At 42.4% G+C, this 19924-nt stretch overlaps 1 protein-coding gene across 2 annotated transcripts in view; it reads left to right on the top strand.

The window, feature by feature from the left end:
- The window catches only part of EML6 (EMAP like 6), an 854573-nt gene that overhangs the window by 658837 nt on the left and 175812 nt on the right, over window positions 1–19924 (top strand). For both annotated transcript variants that reach the window (XM_069234186.1, XM_069234187.1), the window contains exons 23-25: window positions 3160–3291; window positions 3910–3998; window positions 4879–5055. In XM_069234186.1, coding sequence (XP_069090287.1) covers window positions 3160–3291; window positions 3910–3998; window positions 4879–5055 — 398 coding nt within the window. The remainder of the gene's footprint in view (window positions 1–3159; window positions 3292–3909; window positions 3999–4878; window positions 5056–19924) is intronic.

Genomic DNA, 19924 nt, shown 5'->3' with positions numbered 1-19924 from the left:
GCTACCAGAACTGTTAACGCGTCCGTCTATGTTAATTTATACACATCGGGACTCGTTTTAGGCCGATGAATCTTTGGACCCAGTGGTGAGACACCGTAAGACGAGATAACTGATCAATACATCAAACCATATGTCAATAATATTGTTAACATATATCACCACAATATATTTCACTTTAGACATTAATAAATCTTCGGCGCAACCATGACCTTTCAGTCATGAATAACCACACCTTATTGAAGTTTTGTGAATTTGATTCCCTATTGATTACAATCTAATAGTAAATGTATTAATCTCAAAACCAAGAAGCAAAGAACATTATCACAAAGCGGCGACTATGATAAGTTTTCAACAATGCAAAGATCACACATATAAGATAATCATATGAAGATTACAAATCAAAATACATAGAACCTCCTAAAGGTCTTAGTTCAGCATAGCACCATGTCAGTCACTTCAGTTACGTCAGTCAAGATGAACACCTCATCTAGCCACTGATTAGCATTAGCATGTTGGGCTTCAAGCAAAACAATTTAGAACATCAATTTGGAAAACGTCTAAGGTCTCTAATCAAAACACACAGCAGTTGGTACCTAGAAAGAAAAAGCAAAATAAATGAATTTCCATTATCAACGGTATAATTACCCTCCACGGAATAGGTCAGCATACAGGGTCAGTCTTCGTCTTCAGGACATCAGTTATATCGCCGTCAGTCTATCTAAGCTAAGGGCAGGGGACATTTCCCTCATAAGGAAGAAAGTGTAATGGGGCAGTCTATGGATGAGGATGGTTTTGTCTAAGTCTCAGATCACCAAATAGAGTGACAGAGTTTCTAGATGCAATCGATATCATTCCCTACCTAATGCCCTTTGTTCCTTGTGTCATGAGTTTTTATCCCTTTTTCGAAATACATTCCCCCAAAATTCTATTGGTCAGTCACTACACCCCACTATCTGTAACCTATCAAATTATACATTAAGTAATACATTTGTCATTCTATGATATTTCTCGTGCTTCTAATTGGTCTTTATAATTGACGTTTTCGTAGGTGGCACATCCGGGGTTACTTCATTTTCTGGCACACACTTCGGGTCAAGAGTTCTCTTCTCCGCGATTTAATGTCCTTGAAAGTGTCTATGTTTGTTGCGAAGTCCATAATTTTTATACTAAAGTTGCTAGCATGCAGATGAGAAAAATTAGCATTGTTGCAAATAAGTGAAGAAAAGAACAATTGCTGGGTCATGGCCTTTTGCAAATCAGTACACTGGAGAAACAGAAAAATACGCTTTAATATGAGAGCTACACAGCCAGTTTTTTCAACTCACGCTAACTTAAGATGTATGAATTCTAATAAATGCAGTCTTTTAATGTTTTCAGTTAATCATAATACAAGCAATTATTGCTTACAGTCGACATTAGTTTACGCATGTGAAAAAAATTCTCCACGTTTAAAATACGTTTCAATGAATAATATTATTAATACAGCATTGTTAAATATAAGCATTTCACATCTAAAATAGGTAATATTTAAACTACGCTCTCTCACTTCTCTTGCCCAGAAGACCGGCTGCTACTGTTTCATCATTTGTTCTTTACACCCTTATCCTTGTGATGTTATGTTATATGTCTTTTAAAAGCACATTATCACCTGTGAGGGCATGCTGGCACTGCAGCAGTTGTGTGAGGCTAGCCTCGAAAGGGCTTACTTAAAGAGCCAGGTCTTCAGCTTCTTACGAAAATCAAAAAGGGAGGAGTAGGCTCTGGTGTGTTGTGGGAGGTCATTCCAGGCTTAGGAGCCATGTATGAGAAGGCACAGCCTCCTCATCTGCTTTTGTGTATGCAAGGGGTGTGTGCTAGAGTGAGTCTGGCAGAGCAGAGGGCCTGCAGGGATGGTGGAATTGTATGCGTCTGTTCAAGTAGGCAGGGCCTGTGTAGTGAAGTGCTTTGTACGTATGGGTGAAGAGCTTGAAATGTGCCAATATCCGGAGCCAGTGGACTTCCCTTAGGTGAGGTGTGATGTGGGCCCGGTGTGGGATATTGAAAACTAGTCTCGCTGCTGCGATCTGGACTGTCTGGAGTATTTTTGTCAGTTGGATGGTTATTTCTCCATATTGGGTGTTACCGTAGTCCAGTCTGCTGGTGATGAAGGCTTGGGTGACCATTTTCCTGGGGTTGTTCAATAGCCACTTGAAGATCTTCCTTAGCATCTTCAAAGTGTTGAAACAGGACCATGCAACTGAATTGACTGGAGTGGTCATGTCCAGTTTGCTGTCTATAATGATTTCAAAGTTTCTTGATTATGTGCACAATGTGGTAGCATGTTTGACATTTGTTTGCCACCAGAAGGAGTCCCATGGTAAGACGCCCTTCTCGAAAATCACCACTTCAGCCTTTTCCATGTTTAGCTTGAGGTAGTTAGACCTTATCCAGATGGTACTTAGGTCAAGTTGTCACTTGTTCCTGGTGCTGGATGCTTTGTCCAGGAGGAACAGTCTGGTTTGCATGTCATTTGCGTAGGTGAGGATGTTGATGTTGTGAGCCTGAATGACATCTGCTGGATGTCATTCAACCTATGTCTATATTGTCTATATTGAATTGAATTGAAGAGGGTCAGGCAAATTAGTTTCTGTACTTTTGAGGAGTATGGTGACATGTTGATTGTTTGGGTTCTTTCTGACTTTTCCTATATGGGTGTAAAATTGAGAGAAAGGAAATGAAAAGCAAATATAGCACCTGAGATGTCACACGATTGGCCCAAAATGTAAAGTTTGATAGGATCCAGCTGCCTAAACTCAAAGATGACAACACAGAAATCCACTTGCTGATTACAAACAGAGTATACTGCTCTATTTCGAAGGGCGTGACACACACCCATCCAGCACTTACAAACAGGATTGCCTCCTCTACTGGCAGCAAGGTGTACCCCAACAATGATTACAGTGGAGGATCCCAAACACAAGTGAAATGTCAGAATTGCACAAAGCTTTTCACCCACTCACTAAGCTTTCGGATAAGATTTATGTATATATAGGAGGAGTATACTTGTGGTTACCGAGATAGTTGCAACTCACTGCCCACGAGCTGCAGGGCAAGATTGTTACAGTTTCTGTCTTTTGATCCTATTAAAACTTTTTCGACTGAACTTCGCTTCTTTTACAGATGCAGGAAAATACCTTGCAGTGGCCTCCCATGATAATTTTGTAGATATATACAATGTGCTGACCAGTAAGAGAGTGGGCATCTGCAAAGGAGCTTCCAGCTACATCACACACATTGATTGGGACACAAGAGGTAAAGCTTAACAAAGCGTGTGGACAACGTTTTTTTTTTTTTTTAATTAAACTGATTAAATTAAACTTTTTAAAAACGTTTTAAGTTTTTCAATCGCCTTTTGTGTGTCCACCACAATAATTCACCATCATTTCTGCATCCTCTAAAATCTCAGGATTGAAAATCATGCTTATTTCCAATTTCAGTTTCCTCTGTAGCGACTGTTCTATGGGGCAAGGTTGGTGGTGCATAGTTGCTAATATAGGGTAAAGGATGACATTTATGGCATGTTTGATTGGACAAAGATTTCTCAAAGTTAACCGAATTGTAGAAGGCAAATCTCATACAGAGAATAATATACTATGTGCAAATTAAGGATAGATTGTGTTATGTGCAGTGGTTTAAAGATAATTGTCTATTCACCAGTGCGTTTGTATTTTCACAACCTGCTTGCTTGCCAACCATTTTTAAAATATTATTTTCTTGCCTGAAGTTTGTCCTGGTTTACATCTTCCCATGGTAAAATCTAAGTAGCTGCCGTGGGCTATGATTTATTTTCAATTGCCCTAATACTGTACGTTGAAAAAGTAATGCTGAATTGCTCAGAAAAATCTCTAATACTTCATTATTTTTAAACAGGAAAATTATTACAAGTGAATTCAGGTGCTAAAGAGCAACTATTTTTTGAAGCTCCCAGAGGGAAGAGACATGTAATCCGAGCTGGAGAGGTATGGAGGGACATTCTACTGCCTTCTAAATCTGCTTTCATCTTCATGATACTCTCTTTTGAATGTTTTATCGTGTGCTTATTGTTGTACTTATTGGTGTTGCAGTTCATCACAAATGATCAGCTATAACAAAAAGGCTTGTGTTGCTTGGTTTGTAACCTCCTGGTGATTCCTCGCGACTTTTCCCAACAATGCTTTTTTGTAACAAAGTGGCAAGGGCTAAACCAGACCCCTGTGTCCAACAGCGGCAACGTTGGGGTGTACCAAAACCTACTGAACACCATCACAACCTGGACACAAACAGGGCCATTAGGCAAAAAAGCAACCAATGTTACACACACCAACAGCAGCCTGTGACAATTTTCACAGAGGACCCTGCACTGCACAGTTAATAGTACAGACCAAGTAATTCATGCCCAAGTCTCTCAGTACCAACAAGGGCAACAAGCAGCAGTTGCATCTTCTGTTTACAAAGTGGCAGTGTTTCAAACTCTAGCCAAGAGAATACCTCTCCTTGCAACACAAACCTACAGCACATGTAGGTGCCATGGCAGGGCAAACGGGAAAGTGCACTCAACACCATTATAAAAACTGCTAAGTGTATACTGTTACATAAGGATACAGACCAACACCAGCACTGGCACAAGCAAGAGATGCATGGTTTGGATTGTATGGTATAAGTGAAGAACCACAAAATGCTCTGTAGCGTTCTGGAGGCCACAAACTTATTCCTGCGGGCCCTGCAGTATTAATTTGCATGCTTGCTGCTTTATATTGCTGAAATGGGATTCTCATAAAGATATGCACTTCTTATTACAAAAATCATAGTACTTTGAAAAGGCTGACATGCGTTGATTTAACTTTTTCATTGAAATTGTAGATTGAGAAAATAGAATGGAGTAGCTGGACTTGTGTCCTCGGCCCCACTTGTGAAGGAATCTGGCCAGCACACAGTGATATTACTGATGTTAATGCAGCTTCTTTAACTAAAGACAGAAAATCACTAGCCACAGGTGATGACTTTGGTTTTGTGAAGCTGTTTTCATATCCAGTCAAGGTAAGAGAACAATTTATTTGAATGCAAAACTTAAAATTGGCAACTTTTTCACTGTGGGGAATTGACAGAAACAATCTTCTACTCTCTTATTTTTAAGAAAATATCTACTAGTTGTGCAGCTTTGGGCTAATGCTTGCCACCTTCTAAATAATGGATGAAAATAGAGCGACGGATAAGTTGATTGAACAAATTAAACGCGCCAGCTGATATCTTACGTCTTTGTACTTGTTATGTAAAACATGCACAAACAGCAACAACTGCTCTTCGAATTTTTTTTCTCCATAAATACAATGTACTATTATAAATTAATATCTAATGTATATATTACCACAGTATCCTGAACCCAATCCAAATTGGTTTAAAAATTCTGCCCTGATTTATGTCTCTACCATATCAACGAGTTCAATCACAGATGCTATTGTGGCAGGATGTTCCCTCCATAGTAGTATAGACTTGCACCCTTGCCCTGACTGATCCCAGCAGGAGGTTATATGGCATGCTGACATTTATGGTCCAGCGCACATGATAATCATGTGAGCTGATGTCTAGGCCTTACATATAACCATGAGATTGAGGACCTGGTTTCTGAGGGACACGCAACGCGCACTCTGTGGTCTGCAGCTGACATCGAATTACTGTCCATGTCCTGGGATATATATTAAGCAGTGTACCATTTTACTTATTGACAATCCTAAACCAACAGTGTTTCCTGTTTCAGTGTGGTGCCTATAGACACCACTCGAGTAAAATCCCATTTGAATGTATTGCCCAGACCCTGCTTTGACATCCCTTTGTGCTTGTCATGTGCATGCTATATGCATGGTGAGTGGTAGAAGGACTCCATGGCCATTGTAACTATATGGCTGCAGAGCCCAATAGGATCTATTATGGAAAGCCTTGAAGACAGAGTGAATCAACGGATTGGAACCAGCACCTACCCGGTCTAGAAGTGGGTCTTCCTGCATCCCCATTAATTTCCTGAACAAGCGTCATATGCCTAAACAGCCAACAGCTTGAAAGCATAACCATCAATGTGATCGCTGCATTACAGCCCACCGTGTGCAAGTGGGATGTAACATTGCAAATGAAGGATCCGTGACTAATGGTAGGTTGGTTCATTGTTATTTGGGCGGTGGGAACACCTCGGCCTATGCTGCTACTTTGTCAGAGTTGCCACTTTCCTCATAATCACGTGGAAAAGGAGGTGTGTATTGAAGTTGGAGGGCAGAATCTTCCATACAAGAGTGCAAAGCCAATCAGGTAGGAGGTAAGTTCTTTAGTTTATTGTTATACCCTTAGGTTACAGCAACAGCAGACAGATCCTGTCAAGCATCCATCCTTCCTCCAACTGTCCCTATTTCCTAGCTTCCACTCTACACCACAGACAAACATTCTATTAAACCATTCATTCTCAGCATTCCGAACTCCAGCCCAGACATACAGGGAATGGGTACACACTGGATGCTACTGTCTTCCCTTTGTTACAAAGAACAAAAAAAGAACATACATTTCTTTACATATCAAGTACAGGAAAAAATAATTCACAAGTACTGAATCTCCAACATGTCTAGCTAACACATTCACCCAACATCAACCTATTAAACTCCCCAAATATTTGTGCAGACACACAGTCAGCAAATAGCAATCACAGAAACTCCATGACAGGTCAGGACATGAACTTCTCAAAACCTCATGTTAAACAAAGAAATGAGCCAACAGCAGGTTGTGAGTACCACTGCACAACAGCCAAAACATGCAGGTCTTGCAACTTCCTAGGGCATGAGGCCTCAGCACCTGATTCACTGCCCACTCACGATGATACTATAAATAATTTATGCATGTGCTGTGTAGTGCATGTAGTCAAGGACATTCAGTCATGTGACAGCCATGGCATGGGACCCTCTGGCTTCCTTCAGTAAAGGGAATCTCCATCATACCTAATTGTACACACTCAAGGCACAAACACAACAAAAATAGAAAGCTTAACCATTCATCATTTTAACTCAAAATGCCCTTGACCAGATTCAAACACAAAACCTGTCCTCGCCACACTCATACACAAAGTTCCCAGACATCCACATTATACTACTAAACTACACAGGTGACTCAGACACAACCCTCACCTTTTCTCCATCTTCAACAAACAACATACACAACTCCAGAAGGACAACATGCTCCCCTACACATCCACACACAGAAATGTAGCCCATCACTCCAACAATAACTAGAGCCAGGATTAAGAAAACAGTTTATCAGCACCCAGTTCTACAGCCTCTGGAAACAGCATCAGAAAAAGCTGTGATGTCTTCTGAACACATATATAGCAGTCTCCACTAGATGCATACTAAATATTATTGACACAAAACAACAATTGAGCACTAACTTAGTCCAGCAATACAACCATTGACACCAGACCATGCCAACAGGTAAAGACGTGCTCACCTACAGCACACCAGGGCTACATCAAAAACGTCCGTTCATGCACAACTCTGAGCAACTCTGTTTTACAGAACAGAATAAAACCCACCATAAAATAATCACAAACACGTATCCTCTTCCAGTAACTGACAAATATTCCCATTGGTACAGAAAGATGACTGAACCCAGAGCACACTAAGGTGACACTTGTAGCTATGACCAACAGCACCACGGGGTACTACATTTCCCCACATTTTCATTCCGAAAGGTACTTTCCCTGGTTATGTCACAAACCATGGTACTTTAGTTGGTACATGCAACTTTACATGACAGGGTACTACTCCCCACAATGTAGCACACCTAAAGGTACTCCTCTATGCAACTCCTGACAACACCACATTGCTGTTCCCCAAAGTAGCATACCACTGGGTACTTCCCCATGCAACTTCTCATGACAGGGTGCTGCTCTTCCTCAACTTCCTCACACGGTACTTCGTGCATACAGCCTCTATTGACAGGGTACTGCTCTTTCCTCAGTACGCACCCGCACAAACACATGTATTACACAATTATTTCTTGGGATGAGGTACTACTCTTTCCTACATCTGTGGCATTTGGACATATATAACAGTTCATATTTACACAAGAACACACAGATGGTTTCTACACCCTCTTCTCTAAACTGCTAACCAGACTCCGTCTAGAGCCAAACGTAAATGCTCACACACCACCTGTACAACAACCTACAAGTTGATTATTTACACTTCTCAGCCTGTCTTTGCAACACTAATTCAGCACCCCACAACCATTAACTTAAACTCCAACTCCCAGGTAACAGAACTTGCCGAAACTTTCTAACGCACATACTTTGCTATTAAGATGTATATGGCACAAGTCAGTATACAAGAATCACCAACCAAACAGATTAAGAACCTAATGAACCTCTCACTTAGTGGGAAATGAGGTATGTTTCTTAATCTTAAACACATTGAATAATATGAACCCCATGAATGTCAAATAACCCTGCTGAATAATTAATTGAATGTCATATTTTAACATTGGAAGTGGGCAAATGCCAGGCAACACAGTCACATTTATATCCATGGAGACAGTCCTACTTCTCTTTCGATATTACTCAGGAGGCCTTGGGTAGTCTTTCTTCTACATCTCTGGATTTGTCCCAATCGAACATCAACTTACTATCCTCCTTCATGATGTCAAAGTCTGCAGTAGCAAGCTGCTCCTCTCAATCACCTAGGTCTGGAAACCACAACATTCATGAGGCTCTCTGAGCCCAGCACAGATGATCCTTAAATTCAGATGAGTGATGTGCAACAATCACAATACACTAACACCCACTATGTGCACAGGAATCCTCAAAACCATGGACTTGCCTGTGCCACAGTCAACTTAATTGGCAAATCATACTGTGTACTAAACAACTCTTCTCCTCATATCACCATTGAATGTATTGCTGCCTGAAGCTTCATGGGCCATTTCAGAGTTATGCTTACTGTAGAGATTTCCCTCTTCACCCACTTTCTGCACAGCAAAGTCTCCATAGCACTGCCCTTAAAGCATTATCTCCATAGAATTGCCCCTAACCTTACAACTATACACTGGTACACAACAAAATTAGCATATAACCTCCCTCAGTGCATCCTTGCCTGGCCTTGCCCACCTGCCTCGTACCCAGCAGCCTGAGCTCTCACCATTTGCTCGAGGATGCGAGGGTGGAGAGTCCCAAACTAGTCCTCCATGGTCACAGAGCCATCTTCCTTCTCACGGCACACATTAACATTGTATTACATAATTCACTATCATCATACCAGGCACCAACTCATACATGGAGTGGGGACACAGAGGGTACTACACAGGGGATGCTCACCCTGTGCCACTGCTGTGAACCATGAGCAGGACCACTTGTGTTGCAGTTGTCTTTGGGCCTTGCACTCGAGATGAAACCTAGTGAACTCAAAGATTGACTGTGCCTCTACTAAACTGAATGGATATTTATTTTCTTTTCACTTTGAAGCCCTGAAAGAACCTTGTAATAGTGTGACACAACCGAACTGACTGGTGGGTTACAGAACCTGCCATAGTGACCTTACATTTGAGCCATAATCGCACCTACTTATATTCTGTGTACTTACACTCCTCTAGCACCCATATTAGGGCCCTGTGCCTGATTGACCTTTATTTATGTGATATTACTTTTTGTTGTGTATTAAAAGTACTACTCTTTTTCTATAGGGAAAAGGACTGATCTAGACTGTTTTTTGGTCCCTACCCCCCTACACTTGCCTCCTTGAGAAGACTTTGACTCCTCACCCTCACTACCCTGTAAGTTAAGTGCATAAAGGGTGTACAAGGACCACATTTTGTAGTGCCATTGTTGGTCAGGCATCCAAACATCCTTGGCAAAATCCCCAAACACATAGGTTAAGGCCCAGTAACCCCATCATGCACCATGCCCGCTAACATGCTGCATAGCTTTCTTACAGGATAAAGTCCCACTTACATCCCTTGAGACATTGGCTCTGATCTCAAAGGATGTCATGAGATATTTTTGCTCCTTCATAAAGGCAGCCTCTATTTATTCAGTGGATAGGGTTAGGGACTGAAAAGCCAAGTCACAAACGTTTTGCAGAATTTTAGGTTTAATAATTCTGCTGTACTGTCCACTGGATTGTTGTTCCACAATTGAACACCTTGTGTACGGAAAGGTCTGTTGTACATTTTTGTGTATACAAGTTGGAACCTTAAAGCAAAAGGGCTGTGGCAAATCTAAGATTACAATAATTTACAATCACAATATTTAGTATGCCCTGTCCATAAAACTGTATGTGTATCATACAGGCTGATTTCAACATAATTCATTTATGGTCCAGAAGCCAATGAACTTATGCCTTGAGGTTATTTTAGTAAGCTTTTATGGGCACATTATTTTAGCCATAGGCCTGCAGCTTGTGCCCTTTAGCCTAATAACAATTTATTTTATTCATTTTATTTTCTGAGCAGAAGCTTTGTTCTGCAGTGATGTTTTATTTCTTTTATCTCATACACTCTTAGTCTAGGAACTTTTTTTCATTCTTTTTAGTCTGACATTCTCGTTCTGTACTCTCCTCAAAGCTCTACCCGGTATTGTTGTCAGTACAAAGTGGAACACCACAATCTTTGCCACTTTACGAGAAACATATGCGTTCTTACTTTAGGGCAGTTTTCTCAGAACACCAGCTGTTTTATTATAAAACAGCCGCCTGCCCCCTACACATTAGAGGGAGAGTTTCAGCCAGAAAATTGCCACCGAATGCTGTTGCAGCTGTCTGCTAAGACTTGATGTCTTTTCTGCCTACTTGGGAGAGGACTCTAAGTAGTACCATATTCAAGTATGGGGGATAGTGTCTTCCTGGGGATCTGGAAGGGCGGATTAGGGCTAACACTGCTGTGCTCTACTAGTGCTTTAGTGGCGTAGGTAGGAATTCCAACACTTAGGATTCTGACAATATGGTGGGACTTTTCTTATGTTTCACTTTCTTTGTCACTGCATTGCTATTATAATGTGTTATCATCCTAATCATTGCAGTACATGCCTTTTTATCTAGAATGCAGTTGATTCAATAACCTATATTGAACTGATTTCTGCTTCTGTTCGTCTTTGCATATGTGAGACAAATGTAACTGAGAGAAAAGGATGAGACCTGTTACATCACGATTTCCCTGGGAAATCAGACTATCATGTGCTCGGCTGTCAAAAATCACTGCCACTTTGAGGTGCTGTTGAAGTACTGCTAGCTAGCCAGAAGGGTTAGGCCAACAGTTGTCACACTTTGTGGAATTGGACTTAGCTCCCTACAGCCAAGTGGTGCTGCTTCCTGTATTCAGCAGTCTAATTTAGTAAAATGAGAGCCAACACAACACTTGTATCAAATGTTTTATTCCAGACTAAAATTATTTTAGCCCTGAAAGTAATCTAGTAGAAGCATTTGTTTTGGATGGTAGTTATAGGCAGCCAGAATTGTCATAGACTGGATGAAAACATTGTATTTTAACTAAATTAAATAATGCAAATATTCTGTGATGAAAACAACCTTTGCAATAGCTGTGATATGTGTTTCAACAGATAGGAAGTGTGTGCAAATATCATTACACATTTACTGGCATTCGTGAAGATTACCCATGCATGTGAGGTAGTGTGAGAGTAATGTGTGGGGTTCAGTTTTAAATTAAACACAATTTGTGTGTCATCAGCATATAAATAAATTCGGATGTCACAGTTTTGCATACTACCCTGTAAGTTAAGTGCACAAAGGGTGTACAAGGATCACCCTTTATGGCAGTGGGCACAAGAATAGATTACATAAAAGAGAAGATGAAGAAGAGCTTTGAGGACCATCCCATAGGGCCTGCCTACATTCAGATAAAAAATCTCATGTTTGTGTAGCATGCATTATTTCTGCTGGAAATGACTTCATCAGACCTTTCTTTCTGAGCTCTTGCCGGGCACCAGAGAATCTGCATTGATCCGTGCAACAGTTGCTGAAAAAATGACTCCCCAATACCTCACAATGAAGAGGTGCCGCTCACCCACTGATTAGTCCAACAGAGGTCTGACCCACACTGCGGAGATTGGCCAAACTTGTTAACGAAGCATCTGATGGCCTGCACACTGAAAATGGCGTAAGCGGCCTGGGTTTCACCGTACCCAGCCGGGAGTGGCTGCTGGGGCCTGAGTGACTGGGGCATAGAAGGGAGGCTCCCGCGCTGGTGGCTGCCTGTCCGTTAACTTGTCTGGCAGTGAGGAGGAGGTGCTGCGATCAAGGGCCTGTGATTTCTGCGAGCCGAGACGAGTGCAGCCACAGCGATTGAAGCAGGCTGACGCCGAATCACTGGGAGCAATATCTGAGACTCCCGATCACTAGGAGAAACGGCTGAGAGGACGAATGTGAGACCAGGATGGAAGGCCCAGATTGCAGCAGTGATGGGCTGGGGGGGAGGAGTGATGATTCCTGCACCTCCCACCCGTTCTTATCAAAGTCCCGATATGGAGAGAGAGAGCTCCGGTGCCCAAATCTAGTGCAACATCCCTGAATAGACCTCCAGGAGATTGAGAATAACGCTGCAGCCTGTAGTGGGAGACAGGGGGGTCAGGCTGCCTGCTGTAACCACTAGTGGATATACTGAGCAAACTGCGGTTGGCAGGACGCGGCAGCAGCATTCTCCTATGGATAGGGTGGATTACCCTAGCAATTGAGATCCTGGACTAGCTTGTAGATCATATTTTCACTGACTCCTCTGGTAGCACCGTCCCATCTCTAAAACCACTGCCATGTGGCGCACTAAATCTGCTAAACCAACACCACAACATGTCCAGGGACTGTCCCTGTATAGCCTCTCAGATGGAGAGCTCCCCCATACTTTAGAAGACTGTGTCCCACCCACACACCTGCCGCCCTCACCAGATAAACTAGATGTAGTTCTCCAAGAAATTAGAGACTCTAGAGCTGCAATTGAATATCTAATTGACGCTCTGTCTGCTGATTTTGGGATGCTGCGTGATGACCACTGGAAACTTTCAAAGAAAGTGTCAGCAGCTGAAACCACACTGTCTGCATTGGCCTCGATGCAGACTGCCCATTCCACTGCCGTCTCTGAACTCCAAAAGCAGCACACCATCCTCCATGACCGGGCCAAAGATGCAGAGGGACATCCATGTAGATCAATGCGGAATTGTCCCATGTAGGAGCACAACACATAATTTTAGACACTTATATCAGGTGATGGAAGCTGCACATGATGACTTTCGAGAAGCCAGCTGCCTATCTAGCAGGCCTTTGATTCCCTAGATTAGGACTATATGTTTACAGTTCTGCAGCTCTTTAATATACCCCGCCTTTATTAAGTGGGTTAAATTATTATATGCAACACCTATGGCAAGGGCTAAAACGGGCAGGCACATTTCCATGGAATATACTGTAGATAGGGGTACGAGACAGGGATGCCAATTGTCCCCGTTATTTTTCATGCTAGCCATGGAGCCTCTGGCAGAAAAACTTTGGCAAGAAGTGACAAATTGGTGTATCCCTGGAGGCCTACAGGCCCATGCAATCTCCTTATATGCAGATAACATGCTTGTCTATATCCTATCCTCAATATGGATTTCACACCAATCTGCACTCTCCTGCAATCATTTTAGGCCTTAACCAGCCTCCATATCAAAGTCCTATGCCTTGTCCTTTTAGGACATCATCCGGCATGGCACAGTCCACGTGGGTACAAGGACTATACCTGTCACACAATGCACATTCCGCTATTTAGGCATCCAAGTCTTCAAGTCCCCTACGGACATACTAGGCGAGAACCTAATTAAGGCCGCGTTAGCACTAAGGGCACAAGTGAAGTTTTGGGTCACATTACCTCTATCAGTAACAGGTCAATTTGCCCTTTTCAAGATGGTCATGTTGCCCAAACTACTTTCCTTTTTTGTCAGTCTACTGGTATTGATCTTGCAGAGGGTTTTTAAAACCCTCGACTCCCTCCTACTTGACCTAATATGAGGAACTGGTAGACGCCAGGTTAGTTTCCAAAAATTGCATCTACTGACAGACCATGGAGGACCGGGAGCCACTGACTTCCAATCTTATTGCTTTGCGGCTCAGCTACAATGGCACTTCTACTGGCTTGCTGGGATACACCTACACGAAACAGGCTACTCACAACCTATGTTGAACCCTGGTCAGTTACATAATATCCTGCTGCGGGGAGTGACACGTCCCCCTACACTTCCTCTACTCCTTTGCAATGCTCTACGATATTGGGGGGCTGCACGCCGTACCACACACAACATGCTCTGAATGTCACTCTGTGCTGTCTGCCTAACCCGTTGGGCAAGCTCCCGCTGGTTGAGATTGGCTCCCTGTGAGGCAGCGGGTGTATCCACGGTTGGTGATCTGTTTGAGGATGAATTGATATTGTCCCATCAAGACTTCACACAACTACACGGCTTACCTGGGACTTTATTTATTATACATGCCCACATTTTACACTTTATTCATACATATTGGTCACTAACGGGTTCCTAACTAAGCACCTATGCCTTTGTTCAGGCAGTTCATGAAATGGCGACTGGCAGACACTTAGTCAAAGGGCTTTATATATGACTACTCTCCCACTTACATAGCTCTCTTTCTTCACTGAGGGCCCAATGGGAGATGGACCTTGGGCGTGTACTCCATGGCAAAGAATAGAGCTTTCTGCTGGTGTATCCCAGCTTAATATCCCACAATACGCAGTTCAAATTCATTCAGTTTTCATTATTCCACTTACCTTACACCCTCAAAATTACATAGGATCCTCCCAACACTCATAGCCTCCTGTACGGGCTGCCGCACAGAAGATACTGATTTACTGCATATCTTATGGTCATGCCCCACACTGCACACTTATTGGGGGGAAATTAGAGAAACTCTAGTATCCATAACAGGACGACAGCAATGGGACATGGTGGAACAGGGAGGGGTTAACTGTCTCCTTATTGTGACCCATACACAATACTGTATATGTGTGTGTATATATATATATATATATATATATATATATATATATATATATATAAAACTGAATTATACCGCTTTGCATGTATTGTCCCTGTTTTCTTACAAATTTAATAAACTACGCTTTAAAAAAAAAAAAAGGTTGCAGGGTGCAGGACATGTAGTTATTCCCTAGATCATTAAAGTTAGATCCCCTAGTAGGCGCTGTTGTTACAAATCAGCCCCTAAAAGGGAGGAACCTTCTCCAACACTTGCTGGTCTTTCTTTTCTGCAAGCTGGATGTTTCCCTAGCTGATGCAACTAATGCAGTGTCTTTACATCTGATATTGTTATAACAATATTTTATTGTTATATATTGGTATTTTTGTATTCTATCCCAGTGGTTCCCAACCTTTTGACATCTGTGGACCCCCACTTTATCATTACTAGAATCTGGGGACCCCACTCAATCATTATTAGAATCTGGGGACCCCCTAATGAGTTGTTACTGAAAGCGGGGGAACTAATCTGTTCATATTATTTAATTTTCTAAGGAATCGCATAACCCCTGAGGGAGCTTTTCGGACCCTCAGGTGTCCCCGGACCACAGGTTGGGAACCACTGTTTTATCTTATTAGAAGATTTGCCGTAGTAATGTCCTTCAGATACTTGATCAGTTACTACCTGCTTCGCAAGGCAGGTGGGACCATAATTTATGCTTGCTGCATTGAAGGACTCCCTCAGCAGTCTTAACCTTAGGCAGCTATAAAAATTAAAACCTATTCACTCCAGCACATTTTGAGTTTATTAAACTTTTGCCCTGACCTCCACACAAGGAATCTCTCAGCTTGCAGTCCGGGCGTTTGTGTTGAATCCAGGATGTCTGGACTCTGCAAGTTGTTTTTCTCAAGGATGTTTTATGGTTGATGTTGTGTTTTGTAACTCCTCATTCTCAAGGTATTGCACATGTTGAGTGGCTCCTTTGTGTATTTATTTTTTTCTGTTTTCGGGCCTGGGCTATCTGTGGCGTAATGCTTCAGGTCTGACAAACATGTTGCCTCCGGAAGAAAAAAGAAGCAAAAACAACAAAGACTAGCATAAGACTCCGATACATGCGGAAAAGTTTGCACATTGAGTGCATGCAACAGATTTCCATAAAGTCGACATCCACACCTGTTGATGATGTTTGTGTCTGGGTAATGGAGACAAGAAAAAATGCCTTGTTCAATGGTGCCTTTAGTGCATAGCAAAATATGCCTACTCAGATACTCGCAAGGTCTGTAACTTGTGCTTATTACCAGAACACAAGGAAGAGGATTGCACAGCATGCAATCTTTTCGAAAACAAGACAACGCTGTGAAGTAGGAGACATCGGCAGTGAACAAGCAACATGGAGATGGCAGACGAGGCAGTGTTCTCGCACGAAGAATCCCACAGTACAGGTGAAGTCGATGACAATTTACCTCTTCAAGGTAGGGTCACCTTTGTTGTATCAGACGAATCCAGTGGGGAACCTGAGGTGCACGTCGAAGAGCACATACAGAATACTCCGGCACCTAGGTTGGGACCGAAGGGCCATGAGTGCAATTGACCCCCAAAATTTGAGAAAATATTCTACACACCTCCCCCTCTACACATGGTGGTCCACAACCTCAGGTTCTGGTCGACAACGCGAGCATGCCTTGGAGCCGAGAAAGGTTTAGAATGTTCTCGATCCGGATTGGGCAACAAGGCCAAAACATGGGGATTGCACCAACACCACTTCTGTACCAAAATACACGTTGGCATAAACACATGCATCTGCGCCAAAGAAGACCTAACTGGCTTTGACAGCGTCAAAGTCATTGGATCTGAAAAAGAGCTCCACATTCAAGCCACTCAGAATCCAGGTATATATCGGCATCGACCAAAGAAAAACAGCAAGGACTCTCTTTGACGCCACAAAAGCCCATATTACAACTGGGGCAAAGACAAAGGCGCCTTCCTCAGCCACAATAACTGGGCCAGAGAAGCAGGCGAAACACCACAGAAACAAATGCCAAGAGAAGAGGAAGGCAATGTTTTTGAATGACTGTACAAATATAAGAGGGAAAAACAACATCAAAACACTTCCAAAAGACATGTACAGGACTTTGAGGTAACACTACCACCACCAAAAAGGGTGGATATCCAACACAGGCCCACAAGCCCTATTATATTTGAACTACCTCAATCCCTACAACCTAGATCTCATTCACCTACACATGAAGAGGAGTGTGGGCATACTCCTCAACTGGACTATGACTCTGATTAGCAGGGCGATGTACACCTCAGTCCAGTCCCACAGGGCTATTATTATGTGGTTGACCCTGACATAAATATAGAACCACCAATTCTTGAAAGCATCCACCTGATGACACGTCATCATATCATAGTGTCATACAGAGAGCTGCAGAATATCATTAACTCTCTATGCAAACTACAGAGACAGAAACTGATTTCTTAGTTGAGATACTTTTGCGCACTGAGCGCACAGTACAGTATCTTCCTCGGACCGGATCAATATTAAGTGTATCAAAGGACATATTTAAGGACCCACTAAAATCCAGGCTACTTACTCCACGAATTGAAAGGAAATACAGGTCTTCACCTTCAGACCCAACCTATATCAGGGGTCCCCCCCATGCAGCAACTACCTAGTGGTGACAACGGCAAGGAAGAGAACAACATCCACTTCTTGACAAGGAGAGTAAGCACATCGATGCTGCAGGCAAAAGGAAGTCTACAGGTCATACCAACCAATTGCAAATCGCAAATTCGGTGGGGCTGCTGTCAAGATACAACAGAGCAATTTGGGATGAAATGAAAGACTTAATGCAACATCTCCCAGAACAAAACAGTAAGATAGACTTAGTGGCTGAAGGTAAAGAAATCTCCAACACAGCCATTAGGTACACTGGATAGTACAGACTCTGTGGCAAGAGGTATTACTTCTTCTCTTATGCTACGTAAGCATGCATGATTACATATATTGGGCTTTAAGCCACAAGTGCCACAGCACATTATTAATATTCCTTTTGAAGGAGAGCATCTCTGTGGCCCAGAAGTAGGCAAGCAATAAAAAAAAAATCATAAAAGACACAGACACTGCAAAACAATGAATGCTTTGCAAACATCATCACAAAAGCAGAAACTCTTTTGCTGTTGCCAAGGGAGAGGGACCTTAAAGATACCACCAAAGAAACCCCCTTCATATCAAAAACAACAATACCACCAACAAGCAGGGCGGGGATACTATAGAGATGAATACAAATCTAGAGGAAAGGGAGAGGCACACCCTCAGAAGGAGCCTTAAGCACCAAACAATGACTCTTTAACACTTCTCCCTGGTCACAAATCACCTGTCTAGGGAAGGCTACAACAGTTCCACCAGATGTGGCCAGAGATAACATTTGATCGATGGGTGTTAGATATTGTCAGTCAGAGATATTGCCTGCAATTAAAACAACAACCACCTAATATCCCTCCAAAGAAGCACATACTAAAACCACAGCCTCTACATCTGCCAAAGGAAGAAGTAAAAGTCTTGTTTCAAAAAGGGGGTATACTCCATATATGTCCTAATACCCAGAAAGGATAGCTCTCTACGTCCAATACTGGACTTACGCCCATCAGTCATTACATTATATCCGAATACTTCCAAATGGTAACTCTTCAAGATGTAATAGCATTACTATAGGAAGGTGACTTCATGACTGCATTAGATTTGAAGGACTCATATTTTCATATTCCAAACCAGCACATCACAAATATCTCTGGTTTGTGGTAGGTGGACATTACTGTCTGTTCAAAGTACTACTATTCAGGGTAACAACAGCCCCACGAGTATTCAAAAAATGTCTAGCTATAGTAACTGCAAAACTAAGAATGGAAAACGTACATGTATTTTCTTCTCTAGATGATTGACTGATCAAGAGTTCCAACAAACAAAAATGTGTACAGGATACCCAAGACACAATCAATCTTTCACACAAACTGGGGTTTACAATCAGTGCCATCACAGATACAACCTTATCTTGGAGACATACTCAGTTCGATCACAGCAAAAGTATACCACAATGCACATAGGGATCTCAATCTCCAGAATCAGCTGGCTCTTTTTCAGCCACATTGTCGCCTAACAGTCAAACAGTGATGCAACTTATTTTTATGATGGCCTAATGCATAGGATAGCTTCATATGCACGACTACAGATGAGACTCCTACAGGAGTGCTTAGCATTGCAATGGTCACAAGCTGGGGCAATATGGAGGATCTAATGTTGTTTTCAACCCAAGATCCAATGGCGGAACTCACAGAACACACAAATGGAAAGAGCCTTCAGGGACCCAATCCCGCAAGTGATGATCACAACGGATGTATCACTCATGCGTTGGGGTGCTGATATGGAGGACATTGTGGTACAGAGACATTGGTCCCGACAATAACAGACTTTGCACATCAGTATCTTAGAACTACTAGCCATTCAAATGGCTCTCAAAGCCTTTCTACCCAGTATATCCGCAAAAAAGTCCTTCAGTGAACTGACTATATGAAAGCAATGTACTACATTCAGAAACCAGGCGTGACACATTCACTTAAACTATCGCAGCTAGCACAAGTCATATGGAAATGGGTCAACAAATGCAAAGTCCACCTCCTAGAACAGTATATACCAGGAGTGTACAACTCACTAGCAGACCTACTAAGCAGAATGCAACAACAAGCCCAAGAGTGACAGATCCACACTCATACCCTGCAAACATACTTCCAACGGTGGCAGACACCACCATCAGATCTCCTCACTACCTTTGAAAATGCAAAATGCCAAAACTTCACATCCAGGCATCCACAGTCCAAGGGCAATGCACTAAGGATGAACTGGTCAGGGAAATCTGGGT

This window comes from Pleurodeles waltl, chromosome 5 (assembly GCF_031143425.1).
Source record: "Pleurodeles waltl isolate 20211129_DDA chromosome 5, aPleWal1.hap1.20221129, whole genome shotgun sequence".
NCBI classification, from domain to species: domain Eukaryota; kingdom Metazoa; phylum Chordata; class Amphibia; order Caudata; family Salamandridae; genus Pleurodeles; species Pleurodeles waltl.
This window is presented reverse-complemented; position numbering and strand designations above follow the sequence as displayed.